Source organism: Nesoenas mayeri, assembly GCF_963082525.1.
Source record: "Nesoenas mayeri genome assembly, chromosome: 10".
NCBI lineage: Eukaryota > Metazoa > Chordata > Aves > Columbiformes > Columbidae > Nesoenas > Nesoenas mayeri.
Genome location: NC_137560.1, coordinates 4,095,733 through 4,118,365, shown reverse-complemented (window position 1 = coordinate 4,118,365; position 22,633 = coordinate 4,095,733). Strand labels below are relative to the sequence as shown.

The window sequence follows — 22,633 nt, the reverse complement described above, 5'->3', positions numbered from 1 at the left end:
TCCAGACCTACATAATTAATAGCTCTGAAAATGACAAACTGGCATAGCTAATTGAACTTTAAACTCCACAGTAGACGTCCATGTATTCTGCTTTTCCAGTGAACAATGACTCGCAAACGTCACCGATGTATAAGAACACACAGAACTCATCAGGTTCTTGCTGAGACAAGGGAAGCTGCACTTAAGCTTAGATATAGCTATGTAAATTATTATCAGAGGGAAATGAATTCTGGAATGCACCCTTCTGCTAAAAACAAGACAAGCGAGCGAGCAAGATGCTGAATCTTCAAACTGGTTTAAATTGGTTTGGCTCCACTGACTCTCATAAAGCATATCTCATTTATACAAGCTGAGGCTGTGGCTCGTGACTTGTGATTTGAACCATTTGTTAACAGTCTGCCTTTATTTATGAACAAATGCTTCCATCACCATCTACAATGCTTGCTCCTCTCGTCCATCCTTTTGTTTAACTGAGAAATGAGGCTGAAATTCAACACTGCAGCCAAGAAAACTCTTCAGTAATGGGTTTCACATTGTATCTTAATTTAAGTTTTGCCCTACCATTTTGTAAATTCTTCCACAACATAGATATAAAAACCTAAATGGTCTTTTCAGCTATTTCCAAAGTGAGGAGGTAGAAGTAATACAGCAAGTTACATCTTAAAAAGGGAGATGGAAATAATTCAAAACAACATTACTGTGAAGTTTTAAAAGGCGCTGCATCACCAGGCAATTGAAACCTTAAGCGCAGTGTAATTTCCCTGCCGCATTCCCGCAGCTCTGATTTTCTGTGCTCCATAATAACGCATAAAGAAATTACTGCTAAACGCAGGAAAGGAGAACACCTCATATTCACGACAAAACCTACGGAAGCATCAGGGCACTGTACCTTATAGGCTGAGCCCCCGCAGGGATCGCTCTCGTCCGGCCCGCACACGTCGCCCTCCTTGGCGGCCACCACGCCGGCCAGGCAGCTGTTCTCCCGCACGGCCGACACGCAGCACTGCTTCTGTGCCACCCTGCAAGAGCCGGACAGCGGTCACACACACAGCAGCACCCCGAGCTGCTGGCTTCACAACGCCGCCCGCAGATTTGAGCGCTGACATGGGCGTCAACATTAGCATCATATAGAACATGTACTGATAAATGCTCGAGAAGTCTCGTGTTCAGGTCACCACCTCTGAAAGCCTGGCCAGCAATATCCCTTACAGCTCATCTATATTTGTGAAATAGTCCCTCTTCGCCATGTTTTGCTTCTCAGAAGTCTTCAGAAAGAGAAAATCACAGAATCCCAGAGTGTCAGGGGTCGGTAGGGCCCTGGAAAGCTCATCCAGTGCAATCCCCCCATGGAGCAGGAACACCCAGATGAGGTTACACAGGAAGGTGTCCAGGCGGGTTGGAATGTCTGCACAGAAGGAGACTCCACAATCCCCCTGGGCAGCCTGGGCCAGGCTCTGACACCCTCACCCCCAACAAGTTTCTTCTCAAATTTAAGTGGAACCTCCTGTGTTCCAGTTTGCACCCATTGTCCCTTGTCCTGTCACTGGTTGTCACCAGAAGAGCCTGGCTCCATCCTCCTGACACTCACCCTTTCCATATTGATCCCCAGGAATGAGTCCCCCCTCAGTGTCCTCTTGTCCAGCTCCAGAGCCCCAGCTCCCTCAGCCTTTCCTCACACGGGAGATGCTCCACTCCCTCCAGCATCTTGGTGGCTGCGCTGGACTCTCTGCAGCAGTTCCCTGTCCTGCTGGAACTGAGGGGCCACAGCTGGACACAAGATTCCAGGTGTGGTCTCCCCAGGGCAGAGCAGAGGGGCAGGAGAACCTCTCTGACCTACTGACCACCCCCTTCTAACCCACCCCAGGTACCAGTGGCTTCCTGGGCACAAGGGCCCAGTGCTGGCTCGTGCTCATCCTGCTGCCCACTAGGATGGAAACCTTGTTCTCTGACAAGTAGGAAAAGGGAAACACAGCTGTATGCACTTATTTCTTCACCAAGCAGAGGGCTGAAGCTCTGGATGGGACGTGAGGAGTGCAGCACATCACAAAACCTTCACACACTCTATAGCCCCACAGATTGTAACCCAGAACTTCATCCTTCCTCTGACTCCAGTCATCAGTTAGAAAGGTATGGGGGACTTGAGCACTGTGTACAAACATTTCCTATATATATTTCTTCAAATCAAACATTTCAACAAGATTCACTAGAGGTTGAAATGAAACAGGTTAAAAACCTAAATGGCAAATTTCTAAATGAAATTTAATGGATGTTTATTGAAATAATAAAATACTCCTCCCTACTACTATTTTCAAGTCTATATTAGATTTCCCCCCTGCCCCTTCAAAGACATGTCTATTTCTTCCATTCATATACAACAGGGCAGACAAAATCAGGTTGTCTGTTTGGCTTTACTCATTACCCTGTCCCATTTGACTTGTTTTACTGGGAGTCCTGGGACAGGGACGGCCCCGTGACGGGGCAGGGGGAGCGCTGGGACCTGCGGCCACAGGAATTCTCCTGCAGGGGTTATGACCTGTAGACTGGGCATATGTGACATGGATTAACATGTTAGAACTCAGAAGAAATCATACATTATGTTCTGAGTAAGGATGAATTTCTGTTCTGGACAGATTTGGTGGCATGAAGGAATTAAGCACAGTTTTTTTGTTTCCAAGAACAACCTTGATGTCTCACTGTGTTTTGCTGACGTGTTGTCACGGGGTGCCCGGCTCAACAAGCGGGACGTTGATGCATCTTAACAGCCAGTGCCCCACAGCAAAGCAATTCTCCTCCAACTGAATTATTTGCAAGCAAACAACTTTTGTCAGTGAGATGCTGTTATTACTGCAAGAAAATACAGTTGTCCCGGGAAACAAAACCTTTTATTCTACGAGAAAAATGTATTTCCAATTCACAGCTTTCATCCTAATGCTTCCATTAAATATATATATATATATATATAAAAATACATATATATATATAGGAAAGGGATGTCTCTTTTTCCAGTAGAACCCAGCCAGTCACAGCCACTTGGCCACTTTCCTGATACCAATGGCCTGTTGTGTCAGCTTTACAGCAATATTTTTATGCTGGATGGCACAGGAGAGGCGTGAGCAGGAAGCAGTGCTTGGAGTGTGATTACAGGAAGGGGATTTACCACCTCCATGTGCTTTGCTTTCTAGGAAGTTAGTTTTCTAATCCAGTATAATTGCCACCTGGAGAATTTTTTGAGCAATGAATAGTTATTACCCAAACAGATTCAAGTGCCAGTAGCTTAACTGTTGCTGCTTACATAAGACATCCAAACTTTAATTAAAAAAATATAAAAATAAAAAACCCACAACTATCTGGAAGTCATTATCATTTGTAGAAATTACAAAATGCTGCTAGAAGCATTTTTATATGTGCAAAGTGTTTACTGTATTGAAACACTGAAATCTCCATAGATTCATCTTCTTCCGAAATACGACATTTAGCTGAGAGAAATTCCTTTGGTGTATGAAATACATAGTAGAAACAGCATTATCTGGAGTATCACTGGCCATTTTTTATTTTAGTATTTCTTCAAGTATATCAGCACAGCTCAGCTTCGGCTACTCTATTAGCAGCAAATGAATTGGAAACAGCATTAACCACATTCTCTTGTTTCTTCTTCACAAACCTCCTCTTAGGAGAGCACATGAGTTGTTGGTTCGAAGAAGATTCAGAACATTTTTGCTTTAGGGAGAGACTTAACAGGTTAAGATCAGTGAAATGAGGTCAATGTGATCAAACTGATGTGAGTCTAATGGGGACACAGTGTGAGCAGAAAGCCGGATTCACACTGGTACAGCTGATGTCAATGCCACCAGATAAACATTGCTCTGCTACGATAAAAGCATTCCAATTAGGAGATAAGAACTGCTACACTGGGTCAGATGAGATTTCATCTGGCCTAACATCCTATTCCTGACACAGCCACTGGCACAAGCTCTGGGAGTATTTTTGCATCTATCAGTTGACTGTCCAAGGCTTTTCTGTAACTTGCTTTATTTCAAGTCCATTTGTGTAATTACTACACACGATCTCTTTTAGGTGGCCCCAGCTGCAGCAGACTCCTCTGTTGCAGCAGTCATTTCCAGGCAACTTGCTATTGATTCTTAACCAAACCATTGTGTCTGTACTGTCAAAAGGAACAAATAAATCACACTTAAAAAAGACTTCAGATAAGCACAACTTGTTTCACTCTATGACATTTATGATAGCTGGAGAAATGGGAAAATTTATACTGAACTGTGACGGGGTTTTGTGTATAACCCTTGGGCAGACCAAAAAAGCATCATCATGCCCCAGGCGTCACATCTGGTCCAAGGGGGGACACCATGTTTCACACATCACTCCCCACTGTCTGTCTGCAGCCAAGCTCTGCGCAAACCCTCCCCCGGGCACTTCTAATGCTCACCCTGACCGTGACCACCTCTATTAATAGAGTTCCCATCCTGCCATTAGTGGTGTTGGTCATTACACAAAGGTGCAATGCGTTGGTGCACTAATATAAAATGTCCAGAGACATCAAGATACATCAACAAGTAGCTTTAACATTTAAGTTTTCGCCACTTGAAAACCCCAAAATGGCATTTGGAAACACCAGACACCTCAACACGCAATCTCTATAGAAACAACCTCGGCCTCAGCAGACATGGGGGAGGCATCACTTGTTTGCTTCAGTTGGAAAAATCCCTCAGTGCACTCATGGTCGCTTGTCAAACCCAAGATGTATAGACAACTATCCTGGCAGAATGGTAACTAATTTTTATAATTAGTATCTATCTTCTACTTTTTGAACCCTTTAGATCCCGAGTCGCGTTGGTGGGTGCGTGCACGCCGGACGGTGACGGCGCAGGATGGTGTTGGACCCGCACGGTGACCAGCCCGGCACACGGGCACAGCTGCAGTGCCAGCAGGACAGTTTTGTCTGAGCTTTCGAGGTTTGAGTTCCAATGCTTTGTTACATTAAACATCTTATTTATGTGCAATATTTACAGGTGGTTTAAAATCTTCAAAACAGGGACACAACTGAAATTTTGTAAGTAAACCAGCTGAACTCCTGATGTCTTTTGCTTCCAAATCCCAACAGATTCACAGGGACTGATACATTTAGGATCCGGCTTTTTCATCTAAACCCAGCCTCAGATGTGCAGGTGCAACTCATTAACATACTGGATTTGCACCTACTTAGGCCAAGGCTGGAATTTTTTAATCTGTCTTTAGTTCACAGACAGTTGGTACGTGTCGCTTATGTCATGCCAGATCCCAATAGGGGGTGGATTTTAATCTCCCAGTAATTTCAGAAAGGTGCGATGATACTACCTTGGATAAAAATGATGACCGCAAACTTTTTTAATGCTGAAAATGCTGGGATTACTCTTAGAGAAATCTATCTATCTTATGTAGCACCAGAGAACTTTGCCTTCATCCCTCCCTCTGGCCTGTTTCAGACTGGGGGGGTGAATGGCAGGGAGCGTCATTGTCCCTGTCACCCTGCACCCATTCTTCTCTTGCTGTGCGGTTTGGACCTGGCACCCTCACTCAGCCCAGATGCCGCTGACACGGGCGTCAGAACCCGCAGCCATTCATATCGGACAATAAACACATCGTTTAACGAGATGGATAATCACTGCATTTAGCACTTGCCAAGTGGAAGACAAACACATTTAGCTACTCTGCCTTTCTATTTATCTGCTGCTCCACAGATGCACATAAAACCGGAAAACAAAAATTTGTGCTCTGCCCACATGGGAGAGGAAAAGAAACCTTAAAAGGCTTTTGTTTAGATCAGACTTTGGGGAAAGGGAGGGGGAAATCCTTCTTTCAAATTTGTCAAGACATATTGCCAGTCTACCAACAATTCATACAATGAATGAAACGGTTCCCAGTGTCCTGAACATCGCACGAATTGTGCAATCGTTTCATTTCTTCTAAAGGGCTGCTCTCTACGTTAAGTTAAAATGCTTGGTTTTGCCTTACGTACCTGCAAATATCACCATCCATTCCACTTACAGGGATTTCTGTGCACTCCCCGTTGTCTATAGCCCACTGTTGTCCAGCTCCACAGCAACTCTCAATCAATTCCTTTGTGGAACCTGTAGAAAACACACACCCAGAATGTTTTGTATGGAATGGGCTGGATTTAGCTCTGTTTTCTTTAAAATAACAATAGTTCAGCTTTTTCTTCATTTTTGTTTTCTTTTTTCCTTTCCACATTTCATTCAGTTACATGCAAAAGAAAGAGGCAACTAATACCTGCAGTATCTTGACACCTAATAATGTCTTTTAGGGAGGAACAGCAGAAGTAAATCAGAGTTTTAAATACAATAAAATACATAACTGATTTGAAGACAACTCCACCTTTGACATCTCTGAACAAAAACCTGAAAAATCATGCTTGGCCACTCAATGCAAGTTTAATAAGTCAATACAGTGCCTTTCCTACCACCAACTGAGCAGCATGAAGGTGTCCAAATAAAGCTCACAACAAACAAAATACAGCACAGCGAGTGTACACAAGCTTGGCCTATGGCACACGCAAGTGGCAGCAGTTTTCTTATGCCAAATTATAAATACGAAGTTTCACTGGTGAATAACAACAAACTGAAGCACATTTCTTGTCACAGTCCCTTAAAGGTCTTAGCATTTTGCAAGGGTGTTTCTAGTAGGTTTGGCATACATAGCATTAAGAAATTGTTTCCATAAGACCAATTGAGAAATTCACTCCTCAGAATTGCCTGGGGTACATATACCTGCAGTGTCCTATGGCTGAACTTGATGGTTCAGCTAGGTTAAAATCGTAACAAAAAAGGTTTGAGAAACGTAATTCTGACTCTGCTAATGCGATGATGTAAAACACGGGCACTAAGATGTAAATTTTCAAGTCACAGTGAAATATGACTTAACCTAGCAGATTTGCAATATGCTACATGAACAGTATACAACAGACTTGGGTCACATCAGACTGAGCAGAGACATTTGGGAAGGTCCCTCCTGCACCCGCTCACACCATGGATGGGCTCTACTCATGAGCGGACCAGCTAATGGGGCCACAGCAGGAGCTGTCGGCTTTGGGAACAGTTACACAGATACCGGGTAAGAAAGTGATTAAGAGATGTATGTTAGAGTGACATCAGGTGCATTACAACTGCTTGGGAGCTGTGATTTCGCAGTACTGATATTCATGTCAACACACAGAATCAAGATGGTCTATCAGACCACAGGGCTCCTTGTTATCCACAAGAGTCCATGGTCCTGGGCTGAGGAGCTGGAGCGGCACCTGCTCCATTGGCTCATCAGAAGTGCTCCAGTTCCTTTCAAAACCATTTCTATGGATATAAGAAACACTTTGTGCATTCTATTCATCCTTCTGGGCCAGTCTCTGACATGGTTTGGTGTTACCATTAACAAGAAACAAGACAAACCCACCCCAAACAGAGTTGTAGGAGATGTGTGGGAGCAATGGAGGTTGGGTAGCTCCTTGGGTATCATTCCCTGACCAACACCCAGCAACCCAACACTGCAGAACGATGGATTTTCAAGATCCCCCAGCCACTTTTGAGATAAATCCCTCCTGAATCAGTTCTGCTTACAGCAGGAGCATGAGGAACCTCTTTCTCTACAGGGATTTTAGGAGAAACGCCGTTGCTGAAGGTGCAAAACTCAACACAACTCAACATTCGGAAGCCAGTCGCTGCTGGACCGGCCCTGAGCGTGCTGGATCTGTCAGGGAACGGCACTGCGGCTGATCCGAGGTTCTGACGTCAGCCCAGCTCAACTGAGACGGCAGCTTCTCCAGCCGTGAAAAAGTTAACACAACCCTTTCTTTTGTCTGCATTCGGTATATGGTATCAAGCCAAATAATTTTTCTTTGCAAAATTGTAACACTTGAGCGAGACATTTTTAGAAACAGCTACAACTCAAAACATCTGGGTACCCACGCTGCACAATGCAGAGGAGACAAAGACAGCCCAGGCTAGTAGTTTTTACAGCACTTATTCTACGTTTCAAACAATACTGGAACTTTATAAAGTGTCCTGGAGAGCTAAGTAGTCAGTGGATATCAAGGGTAAGCAGTCTAAGTGAATTGTGATCTTCAATGTTAGAACATATTGGCACTTACACAAACACTACAAACCTCCCCAGCAGAAGACTATTCCTTTATGCTTGCAATATTATCTCCTAAATTAATGGTAACATTTTGGAAACTGGAAAGTTCTCATCACCAGCGTGGCTTGCTTTATAAAAAGCAACTAGAAAAATTAAACACACGCAAAATATGGTGCTTGTGATCATGAAATGTCTGCACATGAGAAAGTGACTTTAAGAAACTGTATCTAACAGGAAGGAAAAAGGGCTGGGAAAGGAAGGAGGAAAGGAAGGAGGAAAGGAAGGAGGAAAGGAAGAAAAGAGGAAGGGAAGGGGAGGAAAGGGGAGGAAAGGGGAGGAAAGGGGAGGAAAGGGGAGGAAAGGGGAGGAAAGGGGAGGAAAGGGGAGGAAAGGGGAGGAAAGGGGAGGAAAGGAAAGGGGAGGAAAGGAAAGGGGAGGAAAGGAAAGGGGAGGAAAGGAAAGGGGAGGAAAGGAAAGGGGAGGAAAGGAAAGGAAAGGAAAGGAAAGGAAAGGAAAGGAAAGGAAAGGAAAGGAAAGGAAAGGATACATGTCCCACGACTGACCAAGACCTCATGGCAGAAAAAACGCCAAATTCCATTTCCGTCTGCGTTCTTTGACCCCGATAAAGTTCACGTCAGACACCCCGTGGCAGTGCCATACAGACCTGGGTGTGACTTGGCTGAGCAGCACTGGCCACTCCAGCTGCCACACGGAACTCGGTTTGGGGATGGCCTCGCGATCCCATTAAGCCATCGTACCAAGGACATGCAGGACGGCCCCCGCTCCTCCCGTAACTTTTGTACATTTTACCTCATATTCTTTAAGGCTTTGGGGAGAAACAACCCCAAGCAGCCCCACTGCAGAGGGTTCCATGCCCAATGCCATTCCTGCTCACACACGGGACATGTAGCATCAGAACAACCACAACTGGACTTCAGGCCAGGCAACGCTCTCATTTATGCGGTGTATTAACCATGTTAAAAATACAACTCAGTCTTGAAAGCTGTATGACATGTAAGAGTTGCTATATGACATGAGAGGGAGGATATACACAGTTAAACTAGGCAGGAAATACACCTGGTACCAGATAGTAACAAATCATTGCTATAACACAGTTTTTCAACATAGTTTTAATGTATTCCCTTGGTGGAAACCCCGTTCATTTTACCACATGCTGAAATACATCTGTTGCTACAGTATTGCTAGGTTTAAAACACAAGAATACATCAGAATCTACTAATGTGTATTGCAGTAATCTACATGATTTATAATTCAAATAAAAATGAACTACTCATTCCTCACTAAAGACTCAGTATCAGATTGCTGTACTGAAGTGTCACATCATTAAACAGTCATATCTACAAGATATATTGCCTTTTGTTATGAGCTTATGAATTTTTAAATCTAGAATGCACTTATAATAAAATGAACAAACTACTGCATTTTATCTCAATCACAAATTAGAAAAACTGAATAATTCATAATAGGACTAACAGTCATTAGTGTGGATTTAGGATATTTTGATTACACATTAGCACGTACAAATATATACAACGAGATACATACACAAGACTGAAGATCCCACAGCTTCTATGCTGGATGGAGACTATAGATTGTGAAATACTGATATATTCAAACAGAGCTCTGTTTATTTGAGGCTCTCATGATATTAACAGATTTAGAATTAGATTTGCATCTGCTCATAAAAAATAAAGTAATTGTGTTCGAGAACACCATAATCCTGAATATTTGTTATACTGTGTGTGCCCTTGATACTTCATAAGACACCTGTGAACAGATAATTTGCTATTTATTAATTTCTTCACTAGGAAAAAAATGTAATTTATTTCAAGCTGTACTATAAAACAGCATCAAGTCTCCTCACTTGTTTTCAATTTAGCAACTTATCTCCCACAATTATCACTCTACATCACTCTGAAGATATGAGCTTAAGTACATTTTGGCCTCATCTCAAAAGTTCGTGTATTGTCTTTTAGAGACATGGAGAATTTAATGCAATTATTTAGAGAAACCTTTTCCCCTCCTGAGAATTTTAACTCTTCCCTGGCTGTGGTTTAACAGGTCGCATTGTCCCAGTGCCGGGTCCAGATCTGGCTGTGTTTTCCAGGGCCACACGACATCCACACAGACAGAGAAATCTGCTCCGGGCGGTGTGTGTATTTCAGAAAGTTTAGCTGAAGCTCAAATATTACACAGAGGAAAACACATGGTCAAAGGCTACTAAATTATTTCCCCCCGCTCGCACAGTGAACCATAAGTTTGTCAGAATAGGACAGGAGAAAAAAAGGGATTTTCAAAAACCCTCCTCCCTTTTTGCCCTTCAGTGTTCATAGATTACATTTTGAGAGTGATAAAACATCAGCCAGATCTATGACTGGTCAAGAAGGGATAAAATATTCCCATTTCTTGCCAGAACTTTTTGTGACAGTAAAGTTTCACTGATTTCAGCTTCACCTGAACTGCCAACCAGAACATTTATGTGGTTTCACACCTCTGATTTCATTGCTTGCTTCCATTCTCACTTCGGTTCTGCGGTACATTTGCATCAACTGCTAACTCCTGTTGTGCAAATACCCACTCTTGGGTAAATGCACTGACGGAGCTATGAGGCGCGTTTTCTGCACCGTTCTCCTGTTGTAAATGTTTCTTTGCCTAAGCAGAATACACAGCCAAACCCTAAGGCATGAGCGCTCCCTCCCGATGCAAGCACTGACCATCACTCATCAATCCATCCAGGTTTCCATCCACCAGTGGCAAGTGATGGGTTAAACCTTGGCCATTGCCTTTGACACTACCAAGATTTCATTCAGTTAAAATAAACGATTACTTTCCTTTCTATTAAAATTATTATAGGAGTCATGATGGATTAAATCACAGAATCACAGAATGTTAGGGATTGGAAGGGACCTCAAAAGATCACCTAGTCCAATACTCTTACATGGTAATTTTTATCTATAGAGAGATGCAGTGCAGGGGCTTGGATATAACCATTTGATCCAAGCTGTAGGTTAAGTTCAAAACTGGTATTATTCCCCAATAAGATTACCTATTAGCCAGGGAAAGTCAGTGCACCTCGTTCCAGATGAAACGTGAGTCACAGGTAAGACTGGCATTCAGGGGCAGTGGGATGTTGTCAGCCCAGACAGCTCCATCTCTTCACTGCTGGCTTTAATTTAAGCTGTTAATTGCCAAATTGGCACTCACATGCAAAGGAGGCCATGGTCATACCTCCATACCTGAGCTGAGCTCTTGTTCTGGAGCTCTTCAGCTCCTGTACCTGAGAAAAATCATTTATCTTCCCCAAAACTATAGTACTTTCTCTTTGAGGTAGGAGGGGAACTAAAATCCAACAAACAACGCAGGGTCTTGGAAAGAAATGAGTTTGTGCACTCAGATTAACTTTGATGTGGAACCTCAAGACACAAGGTGCTCCACTACGACACATCTTCATTTGGAGGGTCTCACTGCTCGGCCATGTGGGAAGCTGAAAACCGGGACTCTCGGGCTACAATTCTGCAAAAAGCAACTGCACAAAGTGGGCTGGTATAAACCCTTTCACACCTCAAGAGACAGGCGGTACGCGGTGTAAAAGCCGACCCAGTGGGACAGGTTGGTTTCACGCGCTGCCAACATCCTCACCCACCAGAGATGAGTGGAGGAAGAACAGAAACGGTACTAGAGCAGCACAAAAGCAGCTCCCATCGTGTCCCATGAGCATACGTGGTCAAGGAGGGGATCAAAGCAGAGTGCTGCTTTTCCTGTCTAGTCAGAACTCCTGTCTAGTTCCCCACTCCCTTATAAAAAACCCCCAAAAGCACCTTGAAATTATGTTTATAGTTTTATATATGTCTATCTTTCCTTTTAAAGGAAGGGGTATCTAAGCCTACAATGCACCCTGCACATACATTTCACGAGAATTGCTTGCTCACACTGTAGGAGAAGGTATTGTGTTTCCTTATGAAATACTGCCTGAGAACAAAATCCCATATATCACAGCAAATAGTGAAGAATAACTTCACAGAACAACTATTAACTTGATGGAGTTCTTCAAATACATAAAAATACCTGTTTCCAGTGGGTCTTTTTTCTGCTCCAATCTCTTCATCATTTAAAGCTTTAATAAATGGAAAAAGAAAAAAAAGTACTGTAGCTTTACTCCTTAATAGCTTGTCATTTCTTATCTTATCAACAGTCTGAGAGGGTTTATTAAATTCCCTCATTGAATTTCACCATTTGGTTGTGCAGTGTAACATGTTCTTAACTTGATTTATCTGAGCTGGCTAGGAAGACATTTTAATGAGTTAAGGAGAAGAACGTTTGTGTTGGCAAAGCCAGGGGAGGGCAGGGTGACTGCCCAGCTGCTCTCGTTTCAAACCCAGTCGCACGTGCGTCATGGGGGCCGGTTCGGCTTTGCTCAGGACCTGCTCCCGGATAAATCAGCGCAGGGTTTGCTCTGTGCAGGTTACTGCAGGCTCCTCTGTGTTCAGGAGCGTATTTGACCCTCGTTCTCACTGAAATGAGAGCGGTGCTCAAGTGTTTCCACAATTAAATCCTGCCTTAGCTCACTGCCGATCCATGGGCACTCATTAGACTTTTAGGCTCCTCTCATTGGAAATAACAAAAAAGATAGCAGCAGAAATACCAACAGAGCCGAGAGTTCAACGCGCATTTCACAGCTTCAGTCCAGTACCTAAGGCTCCTGTCCTCTTCTCCATTGCCTCTCCCATTCCGACTGGCCTCAGTTTGCCATCCCATCGTCCACCACACTCGCAGCAACCTGCCTTCGCTTTAGACTTCATACAGCATTTTTCTACGCTCTCCTGCTTCCCCCGAGGTCACCTGCATCTCTTTAGAAACCCATCCCACCCGTCAGCCAGGACCAGCTCTGCTCTACTGCCTTCACTCCTTGGGAGGCATCTGCTTTCCATTTCAAACTGAAATCGTTCTGTTTCCTACATTATTCTTTTTTTTCAGAAATTCCTTATGCTGGCTTGCTTGGCAAAACATAGAGAGTTGTGTCTGCCCAAAGGCACAAAGAAAAACTGAATAAAACAAACTGAATGTTCTCATTTTACTCTGCACTGTACAATAGAGACATACATCAACATAACCCCAGCCAGGACTGTTTGGCAGATTTTCTTCAAAGTGTGAATGAATAGTAACCTTATATTCCCTCCGGCTTTAGTTCTGGATAATCCTTGTAAGTCAAAACTTGTATTACCTGCGCCAGAGGTCAGATAATGTAGCCGATGTTTGGTCTTTAACGTTTCCATGACAGCAGCCTTTATTAGCTCCAGGTTGAAAGAAGGGGGAGGGGAACCAACTACATGAATTCTTTAACCTTTTTCACCAACTAGAACCCTAAGCAATTCCTCTTCCTGCCTTTAAAAAAACTGGCTCGTTTGGATCTATCCTTCTGTCAGCGAGTTTCAAGTGAAACAGCTCATTCACCATCATCCTTCTATCAGCTCCAATTCTAACTCAAGTCGGCACAATGTTCCTTGCCCTTCGGCACAGTCTCGGCTGCATTTTCCTCAACTTCCCTTCCCCAGATATTGCACCGAGTGTATTTATTCTATTAACTTTCAAAAGAACTGAGGCTTTGGAAAGCCTGGTTCTGATTACACTTGTGATTCCTGCCTAAAGGATTTTATCTTGGGGGAGAGCGTGCTCTTTGTGCGCTCCTTTTTGTGGCTAGGTAGGCTCCTTGCTCCAAAGCCGGCAATTCCACCAGCCCTGCTTAAGTTTCAAGTGTTTCTCAGGGATGTAGCCAGGGACTGTCTGTCCGAGCGCCTGGGAAATTTAGGCAGGATCCCTGAATCTGCTGCAACTCAAGCATTTGGTAACCCGAGCACTTTCAGTATGTTCTCAGCTGATTGTGCTGAGGTTGTAATGATAATGAAATTACCAAAATAATATTTATTTTTTAAAAAAGAAAAGCAAACAAAGAGGCAAAAGGATGTGTGTGTAAGGCCTTAATTCAGCTTATGTGCTTCCCCTACTCCTGTGCCTTTATCTACAGAAAAAACTTCATTACTTTCACCATGTAACTATTCAAAGCCCCACACCACAATACTAGGGACAGCCAGCCATCAAGACATGTTGCTACTTCAAAATTTAAGAGTGTAGTAGTGAAAAAGGTCTTTATTTTGGACGGGGAACACTGATCAAGGACAAGCCAAGCTACTGTGCCTTTATGGTGTTCAATTGCTTAAGAACGCTGGACACACCTTAATCAGGCAACCCAATTAAATACAGAATTTGCTTTCATGCCAATCACAGTAGAAACCGGGCTGTTGTGTAAGGTCACCAAGGAGGATTGTACGCTTGTATCTGAATCGTATCTTCTTCACAGGGGCACAGATGCCAGGTTTAGACACACATCCTGGCAGAACTAACCCATGAGAGGGAACTGGTTCTGAATAGCCATGGGGAGCCAACCCCCAAGTTCACTTTCAGGTTGCAGTTGTGAGCTTTTAGGCATTTGAGTTTTGCAACTTTGATAACTGAGAAAAAATCCCAAGCAGAAGACCAGTGCTTGATCTGCTTGAATCGGTACAAGCACATCAGCACAGACAATAAATACGCACCCGGAGCTGCGCCCTACGAGAGCCCAGCCAGAAATTGTTCACAGTAACACTTTGAATCCTTTTGAGGAAAAATAAAAAGGCCAAGATTTGCTTTCTCTTCATGACCAATTCATGCAAAGCAGAAACACAGTAAAATTCATCAGCGAAGTTGTTCACTGTGAACTGAAAGCTCATCTATATTCAGAACATTACTGAAACAAACTGGGAAGATGCACTCACTGACTCATCCCCAGCTGCTGGTGTCAGCTCATTTTCCCTGCAATGTTTCCTAATACAAGTTTTGAAGGACATGAACACGAGATGTTAACAACTGAGCACCAGCCCCATGGCCCTGCACACCTTGCACAGGTGAGAGTAGCGATCACAGCACCAGCCCCAGAGCCCTGCACACCTTGCACAGGTGAGAGCAGCGATCACAGCACCAGCCCCAGGGCCCTGCACACCTTGCACAGGTGAGAGCAGCGATCACAGCACCAGCCCCAGAGCCCTGCACACCTTGCACAGGTGAGAGCAGCGATCACAGCACCAGCCCCAGGGCCCTGCACACCTTGCACAGGTGAGAGCAGCGATCACAGCACCAGCCCCATGGCCCTGCACACCTTGCACAGGTGAGAGCAGCGATCACAGCACCAGCCCCAGGGCCCTGCACACCTTGCACAGGTGAGAGCAGCGATCACAGCACCAGCCCCAGGACCCTGCACACCTTGCACAGGTGAGAGCAGCGATCACAGCACCAGCCCCAGAGCCCTGCACACCTTGCACAGGTGAGAGCCGCGATCACAGCACCAGCCAGCAGCCCCAGCAGCCTGATGTGCTCTGGGAAACATGTGCCCTGCGCTCAGCTGGACAGGGCTCAGGACTGTTGGCCGAAAAATTCTGAACATCAGAGGAAGGAAACCTTCGAGTTTCACCGAGTTTCTAACTAGTGCATAGGGATGCTTAAAAAGAGCAGAAAAGTTGTTTTAGGCTTCCAGCTCTTCTTTTTTGGGGTATTCTAATGTACTCCTCACTATCCTTTTGTCAGGTTCAAAATCATAAACTACACTGCTTATTTATTTTATGATGTTCTGAAGAGCACTCTCATTTCCTTTGGCTTTTTTAAATGAAGTTCTTCAATCAGTGTTTGTGCAAGAATTCCAGCGCTAATGACTGCGGCCCAAGGCGCTTCCTGGATTACAGGAGGCTGGAAGAGCCGATGGGCCACGTTCCGCCTTCATCCCGTAACCCCGAGTCCAAACACTCCGGGATGCACCCAGTGCCAGAGAAGCTCTTGCAAAGGAAATTCGGTGGGATGCTTTAGTCTACAGCAACAAAACAAACTTCCTTTTATCCCTCAGAAATGTAGGAGGAAATATTAATTTTGGTGGGCTGATAATGATGTAGAGAATGTTTCAGGGGAATTTAGCAGCCAACAGCAGGAAGCCCAGCAGGAAATTTCTCTTTTGCCACGCAGCATGTGTCAGAACCAGAGCTGTTTGGAAACTAGGGTTTGCAGTTGTCTAAGAAATTAATGAGTTGGGGTGGAAATGAGGAAATGGAGTTTTTAACTTCTAAATGGAGCACCTTGTTGGACACTGGCCCTGTGGGTGCCCACAGGAGGTCCCGGGTAAGTCACTTTGCTCAGTTCCACTTCAGAGCTGAACTCCAGCTCAAACCACCTGGTCTCCCGTGGTGCAGCTCAGTGTAACCCCACTGGAGCCTTTGGCCACGCTATACCAAGAGAAACACAATGACATCAAGTGTTTAATTCCCTCACTCCTCCCTGACAAAAAACCTACACCGCTCGGATCACACACAAAATTCATAGGCTTTGTTTCCACTCCATGTTCCTAACTAAAAGGAGCAAGTCATGCTTGTATGTGATCATCAAGATTAACGACACTGTTGTATACCTGCAAGCACGGTCACTGAAGTCACCTTCACATAAGGCAATCATTTGCAAAACACTGTGAACTATGGCAGGAGTGGATGTTTTCACCTGAATAACAGAATCATTTTGGTTGGAAAAGACCATCAAGATCATGGAGTCCAACCATAACCCACCCCTGGCAGTGCCTCATCTCCTGAGAACCTCATGTCCGTCTGTCCAACCCTCCAGGGCTGGTGACTCCAGCACTGCCCTGGGCAGCCTGTTCCAATGCCCCACAGCCCTTTGGGGAAGAAATTGTTCCCACATCCAACCTCACCCTCCCCTGGCGCAACTTGAGGCCGTTTCCTCTGCTCCTGGTGCTTGTTCCTGGGGAGCAGAGCCCGACCCCCCTGGCTCCAAGCTCCTTTCAGGCAGTTCAGAGATCAGAAGGTCTCCCCTCAGCTCCTGTTCTCCAGCTGAACCCCCCAGGTCCCTCAGCCGCTCCATCACACTTGTGCTCCAGCCCCTCACCAGCTCCGCTCCCTTCTCTCCACTCGCTCCAGCACCTCAAGGCCTTTCTTGGCATGAGGGACCCAAAACTGCCCCCAGGATTCGCGGTTTGGCCTCCCCAGTGCCCAGCATAGGGATAGTCACTGCCCTGGGCCTGCTGGCCACACCAGTGCTGGTACCAGCCAGGATGCTGGTGGCCTCTTGGCCACCTGGGCACACACTGGCTCATGTTCAGCCGCTGTCACCAATACCCCTGGGTCCTTTTCCACCAGGCACTTCCCCAGCCTGCAGCGTTCATGGGGTTGTTGTGACCCAAGTGTAGGACCCGGCACTTGCCCTTGTTGACCCTCAGACAATTGGCCTCAGCCCATCAATCCAGCCGGTCCAGATCGCGAGGGTTTGAACCAGTGCCCATGGGAGCTACAGGCCCTGTGGTCTCCTTTACTAAAAACTAAAGCACAAGGCCCTTGAATATGTAGAATAACTTTGAAGATGTTTATATTTAAGCAATTCCTCAGCTCAGCAGCACTGATGAAATCAGGCACATGCTGAAGTCCTTTGCTGATTCGAGTCCTATACGAGCTGCAGTGAGACCAAGTGTGACAGTGCGTCCTATGGGGAACATTCAACAAGTAACATCTGTCTCCTACAAAGTATGAAATAATCATAAGGATGTCGTGAAAAGATTAGCATTTCATTAGCTGGCAGCTTGTATCTGTCTCTACAGAAACTATTTCTTCAGCAATCTCAGCATTTTATGCTTTTTGTCAGCTGCAGAGATAGCTCCTGCTCAAGCTCTTATGTATAAACCACTCAAAACAAGCACAAACATGAGTGGAAAGACAGACGCCTGGTCCAGCTTGGCCAAGCACTCCATCCATCCACAGCTGGGAAGGAGACTTTGGGCCCAGTGCAGCACTGGGGCTGGATCCACCGCCCCACACCAGCACCTCACACCGGCACAACTTACATCTCGCTGGAATTCCAGCTCCTGCAATGGACTCTGGCTACACTTCCTACTTGGAAACTACAGACTGCAGCCAATTTTAAAGGAATTTACATTCCTGAACATATTTTACTTTGGAACCAGAGATGAGGAGAGAGAAAAGGGACTGACTTGTGAAAAGCTCCAGCTCTGTGATTTAAATGTGTTTTGGAGCATTGGAGATAAGGCAGCAAATTCTAATGAAGGGTGGAGGAGTCTCTTCATGTCTCCCACAAAGGCTCATTACAGTTCATTACTGCAGGAGACATCTGAAACAGAGTGAAAGAAAATATTAAGAGAGGCAGAACTTTACATTCCACTTCATGAATGTATTTCCAAAAACCAGGTTTTTATTACTTCTGTGTAAATAAGTGAAGAGTACACTGCTCATTTTTTCTTTCTGAATATTCAGCCACAATCTGGGAAAACAATAACGCCATGTCCATTCACACACAGCACCTGCTCAGGCTGAGGAAACAGAAGCTGGATAAGGGAGAGGATGATGGAGAACAGAAGGAACCGAAAAGCAGAGCAGGGAAGTGGTTTTAGTGCTCTCTGTTTAAAGACCAAATTACAATTGAAAGATCAAAGTATCAGGATGGTTCAATTCTGAAATTTCCAGGTTTCTGGTCCAAGTCAGCCCATTAATAGCTAGTGACAGGTGTACAGTCTCAGTCTGTCCTGGGGGCTGTTGATAATAAGATCCATACAAAGCACTTTGTGCTGATCGAAACCTCTGGGGGGAGCACATCAGAAGGGAACTATGTGTCTATGTACTCAAAGCCAGAAAAGTCCGAACATAACCGCAAAAAGAAAATAACTTCTCAGTGGCCTATTCATTTCTAAGGAAAATGAGCACAATCCTCGCACCTTCAATGAGAAGGGACCTGCCCATTTCTTCTGGAGAACGGAAAAATACATTCACAGCCCAATAATGCATACATTTTATCTTCACATATGAGGTAATGGCTTCACGCAGAGCTGCTCTGCGCTGCAGAGCTACAGACACCGCACAGTTCTGGTGTCTCCTGAGACACTCTTATAAGCGCCGTTTACACCGTTTGTATTGATCTGGGGTGGCCCCACAGCCTGACCCCTGGCTGGAGCGTGTGGTGACCACCTCAGCCGGGTCCCAGTGATCCCGCTGCATTTCCACCCTCAGAATCAAAGAGACAGATTTATATCCTGCACACAGACCAAAATCACTAGGCCAATATCTTATTCAGTGTTTTTCTTCCTCCCACCTCAGTACACCTCATGACAAACAGATTATTTAAATAAGGTCAGAGAGCACTGCAAAGACAAGTGAAAGATGAACTCACCCCCTCTTGGTTCTTCAACAGACCCAGGCCAAGAGGAGAAATATCTTAGTGCTATCTTTGCACACTGGCTGTACTACTTATAAACACATAAAAACACTGACATCCTTCTGTAAAAGGGGCTGTAATGCAGATTTTTAGTTCTGTAGCTGATTTAATCTAATTTATTTTGTTATTTATGTACACAAAGGTAAATCGGCACACAATAGGTCTTTTACAAACTACTCCAGAAAAACAAGTCTCTGTGCAGAATATTGAGTCTCTCCAGCAAGTTTACAATTTTGACTTCTTGCTGAGATCTGATTTGGCTTTATTTGGATTTGCCAGATAAAAACCTTTCTGTGCTTTATCTGCAATCTCAAAGGGATGTTAAATGGATCCTTAAAAGCAAAATACAACACTAGGGAGCATCCACAAGCAAAGCACAGGTCTCGGTGAAGTGCCAGTGGAATCCCCTCATTTCCCTCTCCTCATTTTCCTCACAGTATCACAGTATCACAGTATGTTCTGGATTGGAAGGGACCTCAAAAGATCATCTAGTCCAATCCCCCTGCTGGAGCAGGAACGCCTAAGTGAGGTTGCACAGGAACATGTCCAGGTGGGTCTTGAATGTCTCCAGAGAAGGAGACTCCACAACCCCCCTGGGCAGCCTGTTCCAGTGCTCTGTCACCCTTACTGAGAAGAAGTTTCTTCTCAAATTTAAGTGGAACCTCTTGTGTTCCAGCTTGATCCCATTGCCCCTTGTCCTATCATTGTTTGCCAACGAGAAGAGCCTGGCTCCATCCTCATGGCACTCATCTTTTATATATTTATAAACATTAATAAGGTCACCCCTCAGTCTCCTCTTCTCCAAACTAAAGAGACCCAGCTCCCTCAGCCTTTCCTCATAAGGGAGGTGCTCCACTCCCTTAATCATCTTGGTTGCCCTACGCTGGACCCTCTCCAGCAGTTCCTTGTCCTTCTTGAACTGAGGGGCCCAGAACTGGACACAATATTCCAGATGGGGTCTCACCAGGGCAGAGTAGAGGGGAAGGAGGACCTCTCTTGATCTACTAACCACCCCCCTTCTAATACATCCCAGGATGCCATTGGCCTTCCTGGCCACAAGGGCACAGTGCTGGCTCATGGTCATCCTGTTGTCCACCAGGATCCCCAGGTCCCTTTCCCCTACACTGCTCTCTAATATGTAATTTCCCAACCGATACTGGAACCTGGGGTTGTTCCTGCCCAGATGCAGGACTCTACACTTTTCCTTGTTAAATTTCATTAGGTTATTCCCCGCCCAACTCTCCAGCCTGTCTAGGTCTCGCTGGATGGCAGCACAGCCTTCTGGCGTGTCAGCCACTCCTCCCAGCTTAGTGTCATCAGCAAACTTGCTGATAGTACACTCTATTCCCTCGTCTAAGTCGTTAATGAATATATTGAATAATACTGGCCCCAGTACTGACCCCTGAGGTACTCCACTAGATACTGGTCTCCAACTAGACTTCGCACCATTGACTACCACTCTCTGGCTTCTCTCCTTAAGCCAGTTTGTAACCCACCTCACTACTCTATTGTCTAGACCACACCTCTGCAACTTAGCAACTAGGATGCTGTGGGAGACTGTGTCAAAGGCTTTACTGAAGTCAAGGTAGACCACATCCACGGCTCTGCCATCATCCATCCACCTTGTAACATTCTCATAAAAGGCTATGAGGTTGGTCAAGCATGACTTACCCTTGGTAAAGCCATGCTGACTGCCCCTAATAACCTTCTTATCCTTGATATGCCTTGAGATAGCACCAAGGATAAGTTGTTCCATTACTTTCCCAGGGACAGAGGTGAGGCTGACCGGTCTATAGTTACCCGGGTCCTCCTTCTTGCCCTTTTTGAAGATTGGAGTGACATTTGCTTTCCTCCAATCCTCGGGCACCTCTCCCGTTTCCCAAGACTTGGCAAAGATGATGGAGAGCGGTCCAGCAATGACCTCAGCCAGCTCCCTCAGCACCCGCGGATGCATCCCATCTGGACCCATGGATTTATGGATGTCCAGTCTATTTAATTGCTCCTTAACCCAGTCCTCATCAACTAAAGCAAGCTCCTCCATTGACCTCGCTTCATCTGGGGTCTCAGGGGTACAGGGCTCCCCAGGACAGCCTCCGGCAGAGTAGACAGAGACAAAGAAGGCATTCAGTAATTCTGCCTTCTCTGTATCTTCCGCCACCAGGGCACCCACCCCATTCCTCAGTGGGCCTACATTGCCTCTGGTATTAGTTTTATCCGCTATGTATTTGAAAAAGTTCTTTTTGCTGTCCTTGACCCCTCTCGCCAGCTGTAATTCTAAGGAGGCCTTGGCTATCCTAGCTGCCTTCCTACATCCTCTAACAGCAGCCTTATATTCCTCCCAAGTGGCCAGCCCCTGCTTCCATGACCTGTAAACTCTCCTCTTCTGCTTGAACATACCCAATAGATTCCTATTCAACCACGCAGGCCTCCTGGCTCCCTTCCTTGACTTCCTACGTGTGGGGATGCTCTGATCCTGAGCGCGGAAGAAGCAATCTCTGAATGCAATCCAGCTCCTCATCAGATGCAAATTCTATTGACCTCCGAAACAGCCTCTCTCCCTGAGAAAGGCATCTGACCCATCAAGTAGCACATCCACACATCCCAAATGGGATCCTGGAGGCAGGGAAGGAGAAGGTTCATGCGGGCAGGACCGCCCTTACCTCCGCCACGCTCCAGGCACGTTAAAGCCACTAATTCCCATTTAAACCCCAACGAACTCACACGAGGGGAAATCCTCTCTTAGAGTGCTAAAACTCAAATGTTTTAAAACTTCAGAGATTAAACCAGACATGAACTCCTGAATAACGTCCCTTCTAATGACACCGGTAAGAGCTCCTGCGCTCAGCACCAGCTGCCTTTCTACATGGTCCAGAAGCTGCGGCGCTGCTTTGCAGCCCCTGTCGCCCCATCACCAACAGACTGATCCAGACATGGGAAGGGGGACAGGGAACAACGTGCAGGACACCATGGAATGGTGCAGCCGCACCTGCCAGATCCTCCTCAGTAAGGAACGCATCTTACTCTCTTGAGGCAGAGGTTCACCTTTGAGCTTGCTGCTTCTCCACCTACAAACACTCTTGGTTAACTGTCAGCTGCTTCCCGATCACTGCAAGACACCAGCTTGCACAGGAGACAAGGGCTGCACAGGGTGAGAGGGGAAAAACTGTTCCCCTCT

At 45.5% G+C, this 22,633-nt stretch overlaps 1 protein-coding gene across 1 annotated transcript in view; it reads right to left on the bottom strand.

Moving 5' to 3' along the window:
* The window catches only part of FBLN2 (fibulin 2), a gene marked incomplete at both ends in the record, with an annotated part of 70,016 nt that overhangs the window by 25,919 nt on the left and 21,464 nt on the right, over window positions 1–22,633 (bottom strand). Inside the window, 2 exons of the mRNA XM_080350742.1 lie at window positions 890–1,019; window positions 6,011–6,122. Coding sequence (XP_080206868.1) covers window positions 890–1,019; window positions 6,011–6,122 — 242 coding nt within the window. The remainder of the gene's footprint in view (window positions 1–889; window positions 1,020–6,010; window positions 6,123–22,633) is intronic.